This window comes from Uranotaenia lowii, chromosome 3 (assembly GCF_029784155.1).
Source record: "Uranotaenia lowii strain MFRU-FL chromosome 3, ASM2978415v1, whole genome shotgun sequence".
In the NCBI taxonomy this organism is placed as follows: Eukaryota; Metazoa; Arthropoda; class Insecta; order Diptera; family Culicidae; genus Uranotaenia; species Uranotaenia lowii.
In genome coordinates this window covers 179,844,310-179,866,463 of record NC_073693.1, presented here as the reverse complement: position 1 = coordinate 179,866,463, position 22,154 = coordinate 179,844,310, and the positions used below count along the sequence as shown (strand labels likewise).

Here is a 22,154-nt window from a genome sequence, read left to right as displayed (position 1 = left end):
ACTTTTTGGTCTGCCGGTGGTGTAAAACATAAAAGACTGCTATGTTGTTGACGGTTTATAAAAAGAGGGTTTGATTAATTTATGAGCCATCCTTAAAATTTCTTTAACAAAACTAGGAAATGAAATAAGGGTTTTGATTTTTTTTCTTCGTAGAAACTGCAAGAACTATTCGCCATCACACGTCAATCCTAAATGCAGCATAAGTTTTCAATATCCAATTTTTAAATGTCATTTAACAAATATGGTTCTACATTTTTTGTATTTTTCTTTTCTTGTGATGGAAAAATTTGAGCAGCGCTTCGCAATGCAAAGCGTGCGTAAAATGGAGGTGCCAAAACTCAATTTGAATTTTCCTTCACCCATTGAGTGCTGTGCTGGATTACGTCACATAATGCTTCCACATGGCAAAACGCCATCGAGTTGGACACATTCCTCCTTAACAATCTCGATATGAGTCCGATAAGGCGGAAACGTTTCATTTCCTTCGAATTTAAGCACTCTCTCTCTGACTTTGTGGACATTTGTTGTTTGCTGTGTGCTTACGTAAAGCGACCAGCTGTTTTGATGCCGTGCCGTGAGTATAAGTTGGAATCACGAGAGCCACAGTTAAACATAAAGCAAATAGAGCGACTAGTAGGTACTGATGCTAGCCAAAGAATTTCGGTGCACCTTCCGCCACGCCACGTCCTATATGTACCTACTGTTGTCGCGTACCTATGAAGTGTTAGCAGACCTAACGGGCAACAGATACGGAGAGCACTTTGACAAAGGAACACTGAGCTAAATATTGTCAGAACCAACTGAAATTCAACCCATATGATGCCCCAAGGCTGGCGCCAATCGTTGGATGCTGCGTATGATTTCCGAACGCTATGCACCACTTGGTGCATAAACCTGGAGGATCCCAAATTACAAAAAAAAACGGAAAATGTAGGACAATATTTAATATATCGTCATGCATTCCAAGCAGACGCGCCAATGCAATTTTCGTCAATGAATGAAGCAGGATCAGGGCTCGTTTCCAATTCGACCAGAGTGATTCGGGATTCGTTCGGAACATCCGGTAGGTGGAAAACGCAGAGCATGCGCTCATAAATTGTTTTGGTATATCGGTCTAGCATATCCTTTCGAGGGAAGCTGGGAAGCCGCTAGCAATGATGTGATGCTGCTGATGGTCAGTTCTGTTTCGGAGGCCGTTCGGTTCACATGCTAGTGCTGTTACTGGTGGCAAGCGATCCTCGTCTGGATATCTTGTTGTCCTCCCACATCACATGGTACGGATTTATAACGGTGCGAAACGCGCGTTCGGCTCGTTAGGATATCGCTGAGCAGTTGTGGGCAGTGATTGGTAATAATCTGTTTCGGGGCTCTTGATTGTCGTTAGCGCGTATTCAGTGTTGAGTGGCCTTGGGCATCTCCGGCTTCTGTCCGCTTCTTGATTTTTAAAGCAGAACAAATAATCGAGAGAAGCTATTCAACTCCACCCACCACCAATTGATTGCCGAGTGTTCAATTTTAACTAAAATATATAGTATAATGGTAGTGTGAAGGGATAATGGAAATAATGTAAAGCCAGGAAAGTTTCCCATCTATCTCGTTGGTTTTCAACAGAAGTGCAAATTGATCACTTTAGTGTGCGAAGGGCGCTACTCCGGAAACTCTGGAGTTGATAAATTGGATTTGTGCTACTAACTGTCAACTGTGTACACCAACGGTTGCCGGAACAAGTGGATTGCCAGTTTTGCGTAATTGGATAAACGTCAGCAGCATTTCCTAGTTTGCTTTACGACAAAAACGGAAAAGTTTATGCACTCCTTCATAGCGGTCAGATGTAATGCAAGTGAAAAAGGAATATAGAGGATAAGCCTCGGCCCCCTAATGGCATTATGATTTGAGCTGAGTAAACTTTAACGTCGTCACCAAGGTTTTCCAATGAAGGACTTTTCATGAATGGGTTTGAATAAATAAATAGTTAACGTGTTTTGTGTCTCTTTCAGAACGGCGTTAAAGTTGGAATGATCAGTGTGAACGTCGTCTAGTGATGAATGATTGAAACTTATTTAATCACATCAGTTTTCGACCGCTGTTGGTGTTTAATTATAATAAAAAAAATGCCATCCTTTTTTTGATGTATCAATAAAAAACGCAGGCGCATAGTTATAAAACAACACACTAGTTCTGTAATAATCGTGAATTAAAAAATGTGAACCACGCACGGATTATCCAACGACGGATTGTTGGGGTTGCCATAAATGCTGGTGGTGGTGAATTATTATTTTTTTTAAAACGTTCAATTCGGTCTAGGTTATGTATAGAGGTGGAGGTAGCTATTGGATACTTCGAGCAATACAAATTAGGGCGTGGCCTTCAATCGCCAGATTGACTGGTTTCAAGAATCAAACTCCACTATTGTATCTGGAAAACCATTGATTGACCAAACCATTGCCATCATTACTTTGCGCATAAATCGCTCGCCGAAAGCCCATTATAAATGTACATTTATGCGCCGATCTGCGAGCGCCCAGTGCGGTATTAATCGTAGATAAGCTTCCAGCGCTTTTTTAAACAATCCGTTTTAATATTGAGATCGGGTTTAGCTCGAAGCAACTTACCCAAAAGTCTGTTTGATGTGTTAGAGAGCGTAAGAGTATGTCACCAGAAAAATGATCAAGAAATTTTATTTTCGGGATAGGGTGATTTGCCAATCGTTGTCCCCTAACCCATTGTTGCACAGCATGACCTAAATTGCCAATATTTTAGCTGTTTTTCAACTTTTCCTCAAAAATAATACTGAATCATGTAATTCGGATTGTTTTCTGATGAAATGAGGTTTTGCGATATTTTCTGCTGGTAAGTGTGCATCTTACGACAGTTTTAATTTTTCTTGTTTTTTTCGCGCGATTTTGGTGCCAATTGTTAACAAAAACCTTAACATTCCTTCTACGGCAAATAAGGTTTTACGTCAGAACAAAACATTTTTCGTATCAGTTTTCTACACGAAACGTTTGTTGGACAATTTTAGCACCATGATTTTGAAAAAAAAAATATGATCCATACTTAACCAGAAAATATGTTGGATCGTGCAACAATTGGTCCGCTCAATCTCCTCCTGCCCCATTGTTGTACATAATTCCGCTGCAAAATTTGTTTGGAAATTTCAAATTTATAAATTCGTATACCTCCAATAACTTTGTTTGGTTGTTTTTACAACAGCAAATAGCAATAAAAGTTTTGAAAGCGATTGATTAAGTCCTGAATTATAACTTGTTTTGAATAAGTATGGAGGCTTGTACGGAAAAATCCAAAATTTTATTCAAAAACCATCAGAGATGTACTGAAAGTTCAAAAACATAATTTTGTATTTTTAAAATATTTCTTGGTTCTTGCAATACATTGCATGTGAACAAAAACTTAACCTAACTTGTACTTCAGAAATGATAGTCGTTGTCATACAAAAAATTCAAAAAAGGTAAATATTTTTTAATTTTAGGGTATTGATAGCTAATTTGAAAGCTGGTTAACCAGATGAAAATAAGAATCGCATTATACTGCTTTGCATAGCCAATAAGTGTGATGATTCAAATCTTTCGCAAAAACATGTCATGAAATTATTGAAAGCTTCAGAAAGCAAAACCTGCAATTTTACTATACTTTTCAATGGATTACGATTTTTTATTTCGAAATTGTTATAACTTTTTTCATGAAATACTTTGCTTCTTCTCATGCTGGCATACAATTATTCTTAGGAATGGGCAAAACCAATAATTTAAATCAAAATTCATTTCTAACTTATTTGAATTTCTTGTATATGCGAAAAGCTCTTCTTGCATACAAATTGTCATACAACATTGAACACGTTCATTGACTACATGCAACTAAAACAATTCGAATTGTCTATTGATATGACATGTTTTTTTTCTGAATAAGTGGATATTTTCGTTTAACTAGTAATTTTAGTTAATTCTGTGCTTTAATTAATTATTTTACACTCAGAATTTTCACATTTTTTGCACTCAATGTTGATTTTAATAATTAATTCAATAATTCAATGACACTTTATATATCAATAAGTTTATTTTTTCTACCGTCAAATCTTAAAAATGAAGTTTTGAAATTATTAAACTCGTTGAAAAACTTCTGTTTTCAAAATTTAAATTTTTTTTTATTTACTTTTATTTTTATAATTGATATTAGTTCTTTATATGAAAGTCGGGCAATTTGCATTGTCTGAAAAATGTCAAAGTCAACTCAACTGCATTGGCTTTGAGAGACTACTTTTTTATTAGATTTATTCTGAAATCCTTTATCCCGACCATTTACTCAACATTTTATGCAAAGAATCTAAAAGCTGTTCTGAACAAATCTGTTTCTCTAATTGCGTGACGACAAATTTAAAAGAATTTTATTCCATGTCAACAGCGATCCCTTTGATATTGTTATTAATATTGTCAGAATATTGTACAGAAGGAAAACTACGACCCTTAATCTCAGAAACTAGAAGTCGAAGGTTGGAACACCCGAAATATTACTTATCTAACGTGCAATTTTCTCAGGAATTCGAATCTGCCGTCGAGGCCCTTATCATCCAGAAAAATAAACAGTCATAGCTTTGTGAAACTTAATTTGATCCAAAACAGTTTTTCAGCCGGAAAACTCTCGGGAAGCATTTCTATGTGATGTGATAGTTTCCTGAAGATTGATGAAATGTTACAGAGGTTACATTAATTACAAATAAACCCACTTATATGAAAAAGATATTTAAATCAATTAACTTTTCGGAAAAAAAAATTCTTATACAAAATTGTATAGCATGAGCATAAATCAGTCAAACGACCTGAAACTTTGGGCGTGGTTGTGTCCATTTTCAAGTTTTAAATTGAGATTCATTATTTTAAAAATCGATCGACTTCCAAGTGAGTTTTAAAACATTTGTTTTGTAAAATCGGATCTTCTTCATAGGGGTAAAAGGGGGTAAAACAGATCACGTTCTCTAATTTTTTCACCTGTTAATAGCCACTTAAAAATCAAGCATTAAATACCTTTCAGTTTTTTGAAGACATAAAGATTTATGTTGGTAGGACATATAAAGAAAAAGGCTCAACACTGGGCAAATTAAGTTAAATAACACTCCACTCAAATGGTTCGGGAGAATTAAGAGGTGGATTTGAGTTTCTGAGAAAACTTCACGTGTGATAGATGCTATTCCAGACACTCAAACCGGCGGCTTTGTGTTTCTTTTGAGGCCGAATTGGAATTGGAAAGTGCATTGGACGGTTTATATGGAAGACCGCCCCCCCTCCCCCCCCCCCTCATAAGGGGCCGTCAAAAAATTAGATTGCATTTAAACTAGAAGATCTCATAATAAGCTTCCGTAACAAATATTAGCCTATTCGACCTCATGGTGACTGATTTTTAAAATGTGCAACCATTGGAAAAAATCGGACAACATTATGCACGACACAAAATTTGCCTGTGCAACTATTGGGCACAGACAAGCTGTTTTAAATGATTTTTTAAATTTTTGTGTCACTTTTTTCAAACACTTGAACTTTTGGGTCTTGTTGACCAATCCTGTATGAGTGCATCGACAAAAAAAATCGAGTGAATTTGGTTAAAATCACTAAAATACAGCATAAACACCAAAATCAAGTGCTTAGCTGTGCAACGATTGGCAAATCACCCTATCATGTTACCTCTTTGGAGGAGAAATCGCGAAGGTTACCATATAAGAAGGGATCCATAAATTACGTAACGCTGCTAAGGGGAAGGGAGTTAGCTCGGGCGTTACGAATTGTGACATAGGGGCGGGGGGAGGTTTCCTCATGGTTACGTGATGATATTTTTCTTAAAAATTTGAGTTTAATCGCAGCTATTTTTATGTCATTGCTTATATCTTTTTTTACCTTCGAAAATCAGTATTAAAAGACGTGGCTTGTGATATAGCTCAGTTGGCAAGTCTGTTGTCTCCTGAGCCGATGTCCGCGAGTTCGAGCCCAAGAGTAAACATCGAACACAGTTGTACCGGATAGTTTCTCAATAACGATCCGCCAACTGTAACGTTGATAAAGTCGCGAATGCCATAAAGATGGTAAAACGACTATAATCGAAACAAAAAAAAAAGTATTAAAAGACATGAGAAGATGGGGGGAGGGATAGTTATCAGCGTTACGTAATTTTCATAGGGAGGTACGTCTAAACTAGGGTTACCATACGTACTTTTTTAAAAGTACATATACTCTTTTTCGATCGAGAAATGAGCGTACTCTTCTTTTTGTGAAATTTTACGAAATGTTCTCTTTTTTTGTGGAAGGAGTTAGATAAAACTTTCTCATACATATTAACTTATTTCTTCCGATACATAAATATTGTATCCTTATAAATACAAGAGATCCGACTTTTTATGCATTCGTTGCACAACAATTCAATTTTGCTTCTTTTGTTGAATGTTTCATAGGATGGATACCAGTGGAAGGAATCACAAGTACATTAACGAATTCAATCGGGATTTTTCGTTAAAAAAAGCGCCTTTGAGTATGCAATGCATTCCCGGACAGCAGACAATATGCATAACAACAACTTGCTTATAAAAGCCTAGTGCACAAATCGTGCGCGCACGAATCAGTAATATTGTTTTTAAGGAATTGAAAAAAAACACGCCTCTATAATAAAACAATTCTTAAAATGCTGTTTTTTTATCTACTTTGATGTGCTTTCTCAGCATATAATCGAAAACTTTGAATAATCCAACTTTAAATTCTGAGCTTTTGTCATGTAAGTCATATATTGCAATTTTTGCGTTACGTAATTTATAGACGCCGCCTAAGTTAACATATGCTATTGCCTAATTTAAGGCCAGTTCTATCATCCAGGTTATAAACCGTCATCGTTTGAAGCCGATATCTTTTGTACAAATCATCGGATCGATGGTTAGAAGTGATTCGGCTCGGAGGGCAATAGTTAGCGAGCACTCATTTATATATTAGGGGGGAGTGGGGTATCATGGGCCAGTTTTTTTTTCTTTGCTCCATAACTTTTTATTATGAAAGATAAAATGAAAAAGATCAATATTATGTTTTCTACATTATTAACGTATCACTTGGCAATTCAATTGATTTTTTTTATTAATATTTCTTTTCGGGGGCTGAATGTTTAAAAAAATGTACAATTTTTCGGATTTGTGAAAACATGGTGGAGAATAGGGGGCCACCGAATTTAAACATGCAAAGTTTATGAGTTGAACCAAAACTGTTATTTCATAATTCATTAAGTAATTTTAAAGCAATTTCAGGTGAGGAAAAAAAAAAATAAAAAATAACTGGCTCGTTTCGTTTTGGCAAAATTCTTTATAAAGATTTATGTTCGTCTTTATCGCATTCAATAAAACTTGAAGTTTTGAGCAGTAGAGTGTCGTATTTTGACTTCTATCGAATTTCATAATTCAGTTTTGAAGGTTTCCATCTTGATCGAAACGAACAAGTAGTTTCCAAAGGATTGATAAGAAGTAATTAAGAAATAGATTTTTATTCACATGCGAACAAAATTTTAGCTGATGCTTATTCGAAAATTCTCTGGTTATTAGTTTACAAAAGACTGCAAAGCCATTGGAATAGAGGGGAAGAGATTATAACTGAGTTATCTTTTTGTTACTAAAAAACCAACAACACTGTCAGGCAATATTAACGTGAGTTTTCGTAAAACTCGTTATAACTAGAAGGTTAAGAAGTCTTAAAATCTATAAGTGGCAACGTGAAAGTGATACACTTTGTATAATGCATAAAACTCAAACCAACTCTTCGGAATCAATTTCAATAAAATCTAAAAGCAGTACAATTACAAATTAAGTACATACTTGAGTTCAAAATTTTCACCTTGATGTATGATAACGGCTCGTAGACGCTTTTCGGAGTCTTTGCGTACTGCATTCATGACTTAGTTCGGCATATTGTCCCAAATTTTTACCTTTTTATTTTCATAGTAATCCGTCTCACGACATACCTTGACGAACATAATTCCTAAAATTCACTCGGTACAGGGCGACCATTCTCCAATTTCTCGGACATCCCACATTCGCCAGATCACGCTCCACTTGGTCCAACCTCCTCGCTCGTAGCGCCCCTGCTCGTCTCGTTCCTACCGGATTCGTATCGAACACCTGTTTTGCAGGACAGTCGTCCGGCATTCTCGCAACATGTCCTGCCCTTCTGGATTCTGGGTTCGTCGTAGAGTCGCGCGAGCTCGTGGTTCATACTTCGTTTCCACACTACGTTCTCCTGCTCGCCGCCAAAGATGGTTCTTAACACTCGTCGCTCGAATACTCAGAGTGTATTCAGGTCCTCCTCGAGCAATATCCATGTCTCGTGATCGTAGAGGGCAAAGTCTTCTCGACCGCAGTTGCTTGTGGAGTCTATAGTAGGCACGACTTCCGCCGGATCTCACGGCTGGTGTCTTTGTCTGCGGTCACCAGCGATCCGAGATAGACGAAATCTTCGACTATTTCGTGATCGATAGTGACCTTGTTATCACTGGACATGTGGGTTCGGTCGGTCTCGGATCTGTAAGCCGCCAGCATGTACTGCTTCCTGCTTCGTGTTTCAATTTACGATAGATCTCCTCCACTACCGCAGATGATCTGCCGACTATATCAATGTCATCGGCAAAGCAAATAAGTTGACTGGATCTGTTGAAAATCATACCCCGCATTTCGCCCATCGCTCGGCGAATAACACCTTCTAGCGCCATCACCAGATAATGGTCTGTCTCGATGTTGGCGCCTCGACAGGATCTGACTTCGATGATGTCCGATAAGTGCCGGCTGTCTATCAAAACATGGTCGATCTTTGATTGCGTTTGGTACGGTGATCTCCAGGTGTACTTGTGTGGGAGGCGGTGCTGGAAAACGGTACTACGAACGGCCATTCGTTCGGAGGCGGCGAAATCTATAAGTCTGAGGCCGTTTTCGTTGGTCAGCTGGTGCGCACAGAGCCCTCCAATTGTCGGTTTGAATTCCTCCTCCTGGCCGACCTAAGCGTCAAAGTCCCCGATGACGATCTTGATATCATGTTTTGAGCAGCGGTCGTAGTCACGCTCCAGCTGCGCGTAGAATTTGTCTTTGTCGTCACCAGTACTTCCAAGGTGAGGGCTGTGCACGTTGATGGTGCTGATGTAGAAGAACCGGCCCTTGATTCTAGTCGAATTGTTGTAGTCTTTTTACCCCTAAACGTATGCAGCACCTTTATGCTCTTTCTTTTAACAGCTTTAGGCCGGAACAAATTTCAAAACCTTCTTTTGTCACTCGGAGTTGGAACATCGCGGGGATGATAAAAAATAATTCGAAAAACAAATAAATTGGAATAAATTGCACGAAAGCTTGTATGCAATAAAATTGCATACTATATCATTGCAAAAATCTATAAATCAAGTAATTTTTCAGCGAAAAATTCAATGAAAACAAGGCGAAATTCCACTTTCCATCTTCCACAATTTGTTTTTTGGTCTTATAATCTTTCGAAAATTTATTTTTTTTCGAAATGTACATAAAATACTTAATTTATCTCCCCTTCGTGATTTTTGGAAATTTCGAAGGGGGGAAGGGGGGTGACAAATGAAGAAATTGATATTCGTTCCAGCCTTATTGACAGAAAAAATGTAAAATTTAGTTGAAATAGAGCCAAAAATTACTACAGTTGATGTTTTTATGCGTTACCCCTTAAAACAGAAGGAACCAATATTTTTTCTAAAAACTTCATTTTAATGTCCCATAAATTTTAAAACGCTTTAGGCGTAAACGTTGTGATTATCTGTGGATATAGCTTTTTTAGAAGCTATTGAAGTAGAAAAATGTTGCATGTTACCCTAGTTGACGGGACTACTCAGTCACAGAAAGATGAGTTTTTGGCCATATTTCTTTTAAATAACACTAGATCTCGACGTTTTAGGCATTTTTACTTCATTTGGCAACAAAATTGAAATTTCGATTTTCTCGATTTCCTTTGGCCCTCTTCTTAGTTTATTTTTGAAATCCTCAAGTCGATTTTAAACGGAATTTTTTTTCCGAGATGACACAGAACGTTTCAACGTCTTATGCATTTTTAAGTCATTTGGAATCACAATTAAAATTTCGATTTTTCTCATTTTTTTGGTCCCTCCTTAGGTGACCCTTTTGGCTGCCACCCTTACAGTGGCCACCAATTGCATCAATGATATAAACGACTAATATAATCGGAACAAAAAAAAAACAAATCAATCTAAGCTTATTTTAAGGATTAATTCAAACCAGTAAAAAAAATATTTCCAGCTTATTTGCAACAGATTTCAATTAACCGTTCTGTAAAAACTATAATAAACCGTTTATGAAACGTTTCTACTAAAATTAAAACTTTTTTGCCACCCCAAAATTAATTTAACTTGCTCGCAAGATATTTCTCAACAATTGTGCACTCACCTCAAAGAAGAGTGAAATTAAGCGTCAAATCAACGATTTAATGAACCATTTTTCCTCCTTGAAACAGATTTGTGTGGTGGACGTGGCAGAATTTTTATTGTTATGGCCAAAGTTGATCAACTTTTCTGCACGATATGAGGCGCGCTCGAACGTTGCGTTATTTCCCATCAACCCAGTCCATCCCGGTGCTGGCAAAAGTGCTCATAATAGTGAAAAAGTTTCCTTCTCATTTTATTTTTATATTCCGATGGAATTTAGTTTTATTGGCAGTATATGGAAGACATTCCCCAGCCAGCAGAGCACTTTGTTCTAGAGATTCCCGAAAAATGAAGCAATAGCTGCTTGTAAATTTAGGAACAGTAACAGCTTTCCCAAATGTTCACTAAGGCTACGTTCGGTTATTGAAATATGACAGTGGGTATGTGGAAACCTAGACTCTTTTTGATGTCGAACTGAAATGTAAACAAAAAAGATTGACTAAAAATTAAACTTGAGCGTTAAAGCCTTAAAAATGACTCTGAACACCACTTTTTACTATATTGATTCGAAATTCAATGAACTAAAAATGGTTTTTTCGAATTTGGTTTTCGATTATGTTTCGTTTTATTTTTCTTAATTCAAACGATTATCACTTGAGTAAAGGATGATCCGGTCAAAATTTGGTCAATATCAACTTGAAGAATTTCTTTCAATTTTGCATTTGAAAATCCGAACACCCCTCATTTTGAAGGTGTGTGTGTGTAGAATGTTGCTCCTATTTCGATTTTGGAATTCACTCTTCAGTTGTAAAAATGCCGTCCAAGGAAGAAGAGCAGTGTATCAAAATTTTGCTCGCGCATCGCGAAAATCCGAGCTACTCGCACGCAAAGCTGGCAAAATCGCAGAAACACGGTTGTTCCGTAGGGGAGAATGAGGATACTTGATCCCTGGGGATACTTGATTCCTTAGCTATATCTCGAAACTGGAATGTCTTACAAAGAACAAATGTTCTAGAAAAATGTGCCAAAATGAGCAAAATAACAATGCTTGTAGTTTAAAATTTTTTAACAAAATAATTGTTTGAGTAATTGAACTTTGTTTGAAAAATTTCACAAAATGTAACTTGAAGATCTTTTTTCATCACTTTAAAATGTTCCTTACATGGGAAAATTATGAAAAAAATATTTGTTCCAATGTATCAATCGATCGAGCGTAAAATGAACTTCATAATGCCATATTTTCGAAGCAATGAAAAACTCTCAACTTTTTTCAGAAAAAGTTTTCTAAAATGTTGATTATGGGTACAATTGATCCCCTGGAGTTGGGTACAATTGATCCCCCTTCCAAACGGCATATTCTTCTTCTGAATTGATCGTTATGATTGCTGATTACGAAACTACTAATATTTATCCAAAAACTAATATTTATCAAACAATTGTCTGAAGAAAAGAGCAAAAATAAATAATTTTCTCTTAATTATAAAACATAGCGCCTTTAAGTATGCAATGTTATTAGCGTTGAGACAAAGTTCTAGAATTTTCTTCTTATGTCTGCTATAAATTGTGAAATGAGAACAAACGTGACCAAAATAGTCAATTAACATTCGATCTTGGGGTTTTGTTTGATTTTTATACAAGGATTAGGGCTTCCTGAATAAAAGATCAAGTCTCCTTCAATAGGGGATCAAGTCTCCCCTAACTTCAGAAAAATCGCAATTTTTTTACTCCCACGGAAATGCTTCTAGTTCATCAACGGTATCAAGTATCGTTCCAAACTTTGGAGCATAGAAACTTGAAGTTACAAGCTGTCAGAAAATGTCAAAGACGGCGAGTTGCTAAATTTTTCCAAAAAGATATGGTGAAAATAAGAAAAGGGGATCAAGTATCCCCACTCTCCCCTACTGTTTTGGCCAAATTTGGCATCTTGCCATTACGGTAAAAAGGCCATGGAGTGGTACGCCGCCAACAACGTGCAGGTGGTTCCCAAGGAAAAGAACCCTCCCAACACGCCAGAGCTCCGCCCAATTGAGAAATACTGGGCTATTGGCAAGCGGAACCTAAAGAAGACAAAAAAAACTGCTAAGGACGAGCAGTAGTTAAAGGCAAACTGGCTTTCTGCGGCGAAGAAGTACAAAATCTGATGGCAGGGGTTCAGCATAAGGCCCGGCAATTCGGATTAGGAAAAGCGGAAGCCTAACAGAATATTTTTCCTGAATTTTATAATAATTAAATTTGAAAAAAAAAATTAATTTGATTTTTTAAATAAACGATTTCACCGATTTACACGCGTTTTCCCTTGACCAAATTTTGACCGTATCACCCTTTAGGATATATCTAGTTTCCGACAGTTTAACTTGTCTTGTTAGGAAAACCATATAGATAAACTAATTGACTTAAATTTTTCATCTCAAATATGATTGGTTCTATGAATCAGACTTTAATCTTTATTCTCAACCTTTTATATTGATCAAAAGTCTCAAAATAAAGTTTTCATTAACTTTTAACTAAAAGCTCTCGATGGTCTCCTTTTCGACATTTAATTTTAGTTTTCGACAAGAACGTTTCCACCTTCTTGCAATTGCAATTGCTTGTCTACTTCACGGCGTTTTCACACCATGGTAACAGAATAAACATACATAGGAAGTGGGGTGTCGGAAAATAGATTTTAAGGTGAATTTTCAGCGCCAGTTTTCGACGGATTAGAAAGCATTTCAAATAGCAGTTAAAATGAAATGTTAGCAAAAATATGAATTAAGTTAACGAAAACACTTAATTCAGAACCTTATCCAATAATGTCACTTTTATTTGAATAAAAGGTAAGTTTTTCCATGACTCAAAACTATTCTTTTTTGGTCGATGGTATTGAGATTAGCAGGTGGTTTAGATTTTTTTCAAAATTATTCGTTTATTTCAATCGGCTCAAACCTTTTGGTATAACGGAGCCAAGGAGGTGGTTTAGAATGTTACTTTTGTATTAATAGTTTACTACTATTAAACAACTCATTTAGAATAATTTTTATGTTCAATACGTGCTGAATTGGGAAAGTAAAAATAGAAAAATATGAACATATTTTTTTAGCTTGAGCAAACAGAAATACTGTCGAAATCTAAAGTATCTTATAATGATTGACTATAAAATCTTTATTTATGATCATGAACCCTACCTTCTGGATTGAGAAATTGCCAAAGTGTTTGAAGGAAGTTTGAATTTCACTCTTCTGATCATAAAAGCATAATTCATAAATTCTGAATCTTGGATCAACCAAATCAATCTTTTAAATTAAATCTTTTAAACTAAATCTAATAATAAAAAGAGTGAAATTTGGTGAAATCTTTATATTTAGTTTTGAAATTTAGTGATTCAAATATTTATAAGGAAATCGAATGTTGCATTTAAATATCCTCATTCAATTTAGTGTCTCCGATTCAAATAAATAAAAACCAAATCTTATTACCATTTAAATATTTTTTCAAAGTTTCCATTGATTATCAATTTCAAAAAACCTTATTTTCTCAATAGCAACTTTAATTTAGAAATTAATCATGAGGTCGTCTTTTGCAGTTTATCATTTCAATTTCGGAAGAATTTGAATATTTCCTTCTATTGAACATAATGTTTAAAAAAAAGTTCTTAAGGCTTAATTTTCAATTTTATTTCATAAATCTTTATTTTTATGTGTCAAATAGCTCGTCAATTTGACTTCAATTTTTTAGTTTTTTCTAAACGATTTTGAATTTTGAACTCTAACGGCCCCTGACTAAAAAAGTTGACCTTAAGTTATTCACTCTTAACTTAATGCTTGACAATTTGGAGTTCGACATCCTCCAGAATACCCACGAAATGACGAATTATTTTTAGTAAATATTTTCGAATGAAAGAGGATATACCTTGAAGTTAATCTTAGAAGCTTATGACTTCCAACTTTCGCTTAGTTTTAAGTCAAAATTTGTGGATATTTTTTGCCTGATTTTTACTCCTGAATTTATGCAGCACCTGTATTACCGGAAACAAGGTTGTCGAAAAATGTATTAAATCATCATTGAAAGAAACAAAAATATGTATATTAAATGACAGAGATGTTGAATTTGATGTTTATTAAAATAACACGATATTTATTTAAAATTCAATGCCACGCGATTCAGTTAAAATGAGCCAATTTGTGAATTTTTGGGTTGAGTCAAAGTTAAAAGTACATCAACAAATTTTTAAAAGCCAATCATATAGGGTTTCCACTGATCCCAAAACATCCTTACTTCCTCTTCAGCGTTCAACCCCGTGCATCAGTTGTCTTGATTTCCTCAAGTTTTCAAATAACATCGTTTGGACCTTTCTGGTAAATCTGTTTTTCCCCTTCCTTTATATGCCACTCAACGATAAACACTTTGATCACGACTGGGTGGGAAAAAGGGGGAAATATGAAAATCCACTTCGCTTTATCAGTCGCTTTTATTAAATGGAAATTTTGCACCATTTTCTTCACTCGTTTTCCTCGGTCGAGTGTTGGTTTGTGCAAGCGATTGAAATAACTCTAGAGAATTGATGATTCCATTGCACAGTGGCATGGTATCAGATAAAGTTGTAATATTTTTTTTTTGGGAAGTGGATCCTTGATATCTCGATTTTACATTCGGTGCAATCGATTCGTGAACTACATATATTAGTAATTTGATTCTGATATGAGGTCAGATTGGTCAGATCTTCTAAATGAAATTTCATATCCCAAATGAAATTCTGGTGTTAATATTAGATTTTATCTTTAAGGGTTCTCCAGATAGACTTTACAATCTATTCACTCATATGTTTAATTTTTTTTTAAAGAGAATTAATCTCAAAGGAAAAGCCGATGTTAAAAATCTTATTGCATATTCATTTAAATAAGCCCTACCTTCCTTCCTAAATTCAAGTCTAGTTAAAATGTCGTTTTTCTTTATACATTTGTGAAAAGTGATTAAAACGTTAAATTTTTTAAATCATTTTTCTGTCTAATACTTTGACACTTAATTTCGTTTTGATCGTCATTAGATCTTTAGGTTCTGTTTAACAACGATGATTTCCTGAGAACGAAATTTAACTGTGTTTGTGTTGCAAATTTTCCAAAAATGTGCCCCTGCTAATCCTACCGTACACATTTCCTTTGATGGTGAGAAAATCCTCGCAATAAGCAACCGAATATGTGTTTCTGGCTTTTGGTGTACGAGAGGTTGGATTGGATGGTTTATTGATTGAAAACGTTATTATTTGTTTGATGCTGTCAGGGAGGGAAATATTGGTTACCATAGTTCATATTCCCACGAGTGTTAGTAGCTCCGTTTGGATCATAGATGAACAATGTGTGAGCCTGTGGCGTACATCATACGTCAGTTACAACATGAGATTCTACCCAGAATACTGCAAGGAAGTTCGAAAACGGGCGGAATATTTCCAATTTACTACCAGTAAACAAAATTTGAAATTGCTTGTGAACGTTTCAATATTAACATTAAAGATACATAAAAAAAAGTCCAAATATGGGGGGGAGAATGAGAACATTTGATCCCTGGGGATACTTGATTCCTTAGTTAAAGGGTGATACGGTCAAAATTTGGTCAAGGGAAAACGCGTGTAAATCGGTGAAATCGTTTGTTTAAAAAATCAAATTAAATTTCTTTTTCAAGTTTAATTAGTATAAAATTCAGGAATAATATTCAGATAGGCTTCCGCTCATCCAAATCCGAATTACCGGGCCTTACGCTTAACCCCAGCCATCAGATTTTGTACAGCCACCTTGTCCATCTTCTTCGCTGCAGAAAGCCAGTTCCCAGCTAACATGAAATCGTAATAGAAATGATAATCCAAATCGAATATTGAGACATTTTCAATAATTATCGTAAACACGTTGGTATTGAGTGCTTTTCTATCATTCATTTACGACAAGCTTTGCCCAACAAAAATTGAATCGGATAGCAGTTTAGTCAATTCGTAAATATGCCTCCAGAAAGTTGAGAATATGCTCATTCGACATTTACGATTTGAGTGGACTGATTTACGATAAATGGGCGGTCCTTCAATTGACACTCTCTCCGGTCTCTTCCTTTGACCGGTTCGTAAAAAGAAAATCTCATCTATAGAGCTTTAGCGTAGACCAAATCAACTGATGAGTTGGCATCGTGGTAAGATACCGGTCTGCGAACTCGGAGAACTGGAGTTCAAATCTCGGTCGAGGAAATTTTTTTTCGTTTATTTTGCTTTTTGTTGGAATATCGAATCGTTGGAATCTTGTCATTGTAGGTATATCGCCTCCACTTTTGTAGCTATATGCTATTTTGGTAAGTTTAATACAATCTTTTTATCTGGTATATTTGTTTGAAAAATTCTGTTGTTCCTGCGTTATACCTTCATAAATGTTTGCTGGGTTTGCCTTGAACTGCTTCTCGTCCTTAGCAGTTTTTTTGGTCTTCTTTAGGTTCCGCTTGACAATAGCCCAGTATTTCTCAATTGGGCTGAGCTCTGGCGTGTTGGGAGGGTTCTTGTCCTTGGAAACCACCTGCACGTTGTTGGCGGCGTACCACTCCATGGCCTTTTTACCGTAATGGCAAGATGCTAAATCCGGCCAAAACAGTACGGAACAACCGTGTTTCTTCAGGAAGGGCGACGTTTATTCAAACACTCTTTCACGTAAATTTCTTGGTTGACAGTCCCGGAAGCTATGAAAATGCTGCTTTTCAAGCCACAGGTACAGATGGCTTGCCAAACCAAATATTTCTTCGCGAACTTTGACAGTTTCGAGTGCTTGAAAATATCTGTTACCTTTCACCTTCCTTTTGCCGTATAAAACTCATGTCCCGGAAGCTGCTTGTGGTCGGCTTTGACATAGGTTTCGTCGTCCATTACCAAGCAGTCAAACTTCGTCAGCATCGTCGTGTACAGCCTCCGGGATCGCGCTTTGGCCGTCGTATTTTGTTTATAATCGCGATTTGGTATCATCGCGACAAGAAGGTAGTGACCTTCTTATAAGTCGATTGTCAGGCTCGTTTTTTTTGGCTCGATGCACGGTTGTAAATAGACGATACACCCAGCTTATTTGCGGCATCTCGGAGAGAGATTAGGGTTTTGCTTGAAACTACCGGCAACTCTCTTTGTCGTTCCAGCGGCTTCCGTCTTTCGATTTCCCCCCGATCCAGACTTCCTGGCTGTCGGCAAACGTTCTCCAAACACTTTAATTACATTTGTAACGGTTGATTTGGCAACTTTAGCGATTTTGCCAGCTTTGCGTGCGAATAGCTCGGATTTTCGCGATGCGCGAGCAAAATTTTGTTACGCTGCTCTTCTTCCTTGGACGGCGTTTTGACAACTGAAGAGTGAATTCCAAAATCAAAATAGGAGCAACATTCTACACACACACACACACACAGACACACACACACACACACACACACACACACACACACACACACACACACACACACACACACACACACACACACACACACACACACACACACACACACACACACACACACACACACACACACACACACACACACACACACACACACACACACACACACACACACACACACACACACACACACACACACACACACACACACACACACACACACACACACACACACACACACACACACACACACACACACACACACACACACACACACACACACACACACACACACACACACACACACACACACACACACACACCTTCAAAATGAGGGTGTTCAGGTTTTTTAAATGCAAAATTGAAAGAAATACGTCAAGTTGATATAGACCAAATTTTGACCGTATCACCCTTTATATCTCGAAACCGAATGTCTTACAAAGATCGAATGTTTTCTTGGACACTAGGTAATTTTTTTTGAGCATTACGTTACTGATCTACAGTCTTTTTTCCGAAGCATGTATTTTCGAATTTTTTTAAGACTTTGAACTACGGAAAACTGAGGTGTGATATGTGAATAATGTCTGAGAAACATATTTCAGTTACATTACAAAGTTTTCGAAACTGAAAAACAAGAGAGATATGTTGGTTTCAGCCAGGAGTGTCAAATTGACACTCCAGAACTGTAATGAGTAAACATTTCAGGGACGGATGAGGGTTGATTAAAAAATTTGGCAGCAAAGTCATAGATACCACACTCGCCCCTGCTGAAACATTAAGTTTTTCAGCCCCTGTAGTTATGCAATTTAAGAAAATCAACAGTTTCCTAAACAGTAAAAGTTTTGTAGAGCAAAAGTTGTGCGTGTTTTAGAGGATTGAATTATTCATAGTAAAAGTTTGAATTACAAATATTTTGACACGTTGGCTGTATTGCTCTAGTTGTAGCCCCTAGTTTACATTTTATAGTTCCTATCAACTCACAAAAAGCTTCAAGAACACGAGTTACTAAAAATAAATTCTTTCCTTCCGACAGGTTTCGATTTCAAACCTTTTCAATCATGCTATTCGGGAGCGCATCTCTAGATATCGAAAGAAATACCACTGTTAGTTAGTTATAATAGTGATATCGTTAAATAAAAAAGTAATCCTCTTATCTGGCCAAACACAGTGCCAAGAGCAAAAAAGAGCTGCCATCACCGAGGAATGAAAGTGATGAAAAAATTCAAATGCTAGGCTGACCCCAAACACGGAAGACTATGTGGCATTTCTACTATCAGAGAGCATAAGCAGCACCCGATACATATATTGTATTTGCCAACGTATGTGTGTGGGGATAATCCAAAGATTTCCTGTGGAAACCGGCAACATGATAAAACAGAAACATGAGAAGTGTAACCGTATTTTATAATCTCAACACGTCTAATGGGTTTCGGAAAAATTGGAAGCTACTGCCTTAGCAGAGTGGATCTCGCAATGACCTTGTCTAGCTGCTAGAAGAAAAAAACGTCGCATGTTGGTTATTATCTTGTGAGTCAAACGAGTGAAGAGAAAAATTCCCAAGATTAAATTATGATAAACGTTGTTTACTTTTTGGGATTATCGAGAAACTTGAACTGCCTTTTTCGAAGCTGGATAATCGTGCTGTGTATTCTTCAAGGCTGTCCACTCCTGCACACCGGTGAGTATTGTTTACGTTATATTTATTTGGTATATTTAATAATTCCCATGGTGCTTTATGGCCGTCTTTCCGTCCGGGCAATCGGACATAAACATTTTGATTTATGACTTTATAACGTTGTCTGTGTAAAGCTTTTCTTCTAACATCCTAACTTGGCTTGTCCAAGTTTGATGCAAATTGAATTCGTTTATTTATAGTTTAAGAAGAAGCATATTGCCATCCGAGTTTATTGCTTTCTTTTATGGTGGCATAAATCTAAGAGGCTGTAACATTATCTGAAACGAAGAGAGCGAGCAATATGAGTGATTACTTAGTCGTTTCTAAGCTACATACTCTTATCCTAGACGTAAAACAAAATCAAATGATGGATTTGTTTTTTCCCAGTAACTGAACTGGCTGCTGGTAGACGGCGCGCGATGTGATCCTAGTAAAGCTTCGCACATTATGACTTTCTCTCGTCAAATGTTAATGAAGTGCTTCTTGGCTTATCATTTCCATTGAAGATGATTTTCGCCAATATTGTGCTCTGCCTCATCTCAGAACTGAATTGGTACCTTAATATCCTTCCCTTCGAATGTGCTGCGTTGCTGTCTTATTGTTGTTGTTTTTTCTCGGTTTGGTATTGGAAATCAATTATCTAACGTGGCAGACCTCAGTCTTATTTGATTAATACATTAATACAATCTTCTACATAGATTACATTCTATCCAAATAATTTCGAGGGCAAAGCAAAGAACCAAGATTTTTTTCATTTTTAAGAATCGTTTCATGAGTATATTTTAACTTTTAGGTTTGTGTGGGAAACTTGAAGTTCATATTAGTTGTTCAGTGTTTTTGTCATATCGAAGGGTGTAGTGCATAGAATTGAAGTGGAAATTGGCACACGGGGATTTTTCGGATTAACAATTGATCTCAAGTATCAAATTTTGTGTAAGTGGTCGGCAAAAGAGGTCGTCCATATAAAATGTTTTTATCATATTCACGTTATTATGCATTGGATCAATATGAAAATTAGCACACCGGGGTTTTCAGGGAGGAGCAATTGATTTCAGGTATCAAATTTTGTGTGAGGGGTCGGCAAGAGGTGTCGTCCGTATTAATTGTTCTGTGTTTTTGGGGAAATTGACGTTAGTATGCATAGGATTTGAATGACAATTGGCACACGAGGGTTTCTAGAAAAAGACAATCGATATCAGGTACCGTCAACTGGGGCAACATGCAACAATTTTGAATTTCATTGGCTTCTAAAAACTTTATGTTCACAGTAAATCATTCCTTTTATGCATTAAAAGTTTCAAGGTTGACGGGACATCAAATTGGCGTAGTCAGAAAAATTATTGGTTTCTTCAGTTATTTTTAATTTTCTAAAAACATGCGATTTTCATCCTCCTCAGGAAATGGGGTAACTTGCAACAAACTATGTTTTTGATAAGAAATCTTATGAAAACGTATGAAAATGTATAGTTTTTAATAAATTTTCGATGAATTCAAGATCATTACGCATGAAAACACCATTTGCAGTGATTTTTTGTTTTGTGAAAACTTATTTTCACAATTTTTCTGAAAATTAGGGTGCTGCATTCATTTTGGGGTAAAACAATAGTACTAAAAATTGAAAAAGTCGAAATCATTAAAAAAAAATGTTTGGATGAAAGAAATTTCAGTGTTGATAAACGCGTGATGCAAAACAATCATATTCCAGCATTTGGATATGAGATTTACAAGGTGTTTCTTTGATTTGCATTTTGTTGCATTTTACCCCACACTGGTAATTGAATTATAAAAATATTTATTTCAAAAAATTGAGTGATTTTTCGAAAACTATTTTTACATCAATAGTGTTGGTATAGGATGAGGAAACCAGTTTAAAGTTTGTAGGTGATATTATCAAGCCAATCCTTCATACTGGGCATAGTTTTTTACGGCATCGAAAAATGTAAAAAATTGTACATTTATTGTTCGATTTTTTTAATTTTATATGAAAATCAAAAACTTTGAAAAACTATCTCAGGATGCTAGAAATTATGTCATCATCATGTTGTAATCATTGAAAGATATCTTTATCTCATTACATTAAATTAAAAATTGAATCAGTGTGGTGTTATCTAAATGTTGCATCCAACCCCGCTGTTGCATGATGCCCCGTTTGACGGTATTGAATTTTGTGGAAGGAGTTGGCATCGGCAGGATCATCCGTAGTATAGGGTGTCCCGTTATGTCTAAGAACGATTTTGATACAACACTGCTCATTCCAGATGACATTTAAGCGGGCCACAGACTACACAACATTTGTACAAATGCGATGAAATTCGATGAAATTTTGTCGCTGTAAACACGATTTGCATAGTGTATGGCACTGCTTGAATGAGCGCCCAAACGGTTGGAGTAAAATCGGTCGGGATCGAAATATTTTGTACAAACCATCCTCCCAGCCGGGGTGGAGCTGGTTTTTTTGTTGCTGTTTTCGCCAGCAATCGTTTGTGTTCGCGTGAAATATGTTTGTATAGTGTGTGGGCGAGCATAGATAAAACAATCGTCGTGGAATCATCGAATTTGTACAGGCCATTTGTGTAGTCTATGGCCCGCTTTAGAATGCTGCTTTCCGCAGGATGTTGTTGTTTACAGTTTAACTTAAAACTCTGTGTTTCGAGAGCTCCAGTTTTCATCGGTTTTAAAAT

General features: G+C 36.4%; 1 protein-coding gene across 3 annotated transcripts in view; it reads left to right on the top strand.

The window, feature by feature from the left end:
• The first annotated feature begins 1,189 nt into the window (after positions 1-1,189).
• LOC129755561 (uncharacterized) overlaps positions 1,190-22,154 on the top strand; it is a 112,838-nt gene continuing 91,873 nt past the window's right edge. The window contains exons 1-2 of one of the 3 annotated variants that reach the window (XM_055752114.1): positions 1,190-1,274; positions 18,832-19,476. In XM_055752114.1, the coding sequence (XP_055608089.1) occupies positions 19,368-19,476 (109 nt within the window). In that variant the 5' untranslated portion in view covers positions 1,190-1,274; positions 18,832-19,367. Of the gene's footprint in view, positions 1,349-18,831; positions 19,477-22,154 lie in introns of all 3 variants that reach the window. The other 2 variants (XM_055752115.1, XM_055752113.1) reach the window with 2 other exon arrangements.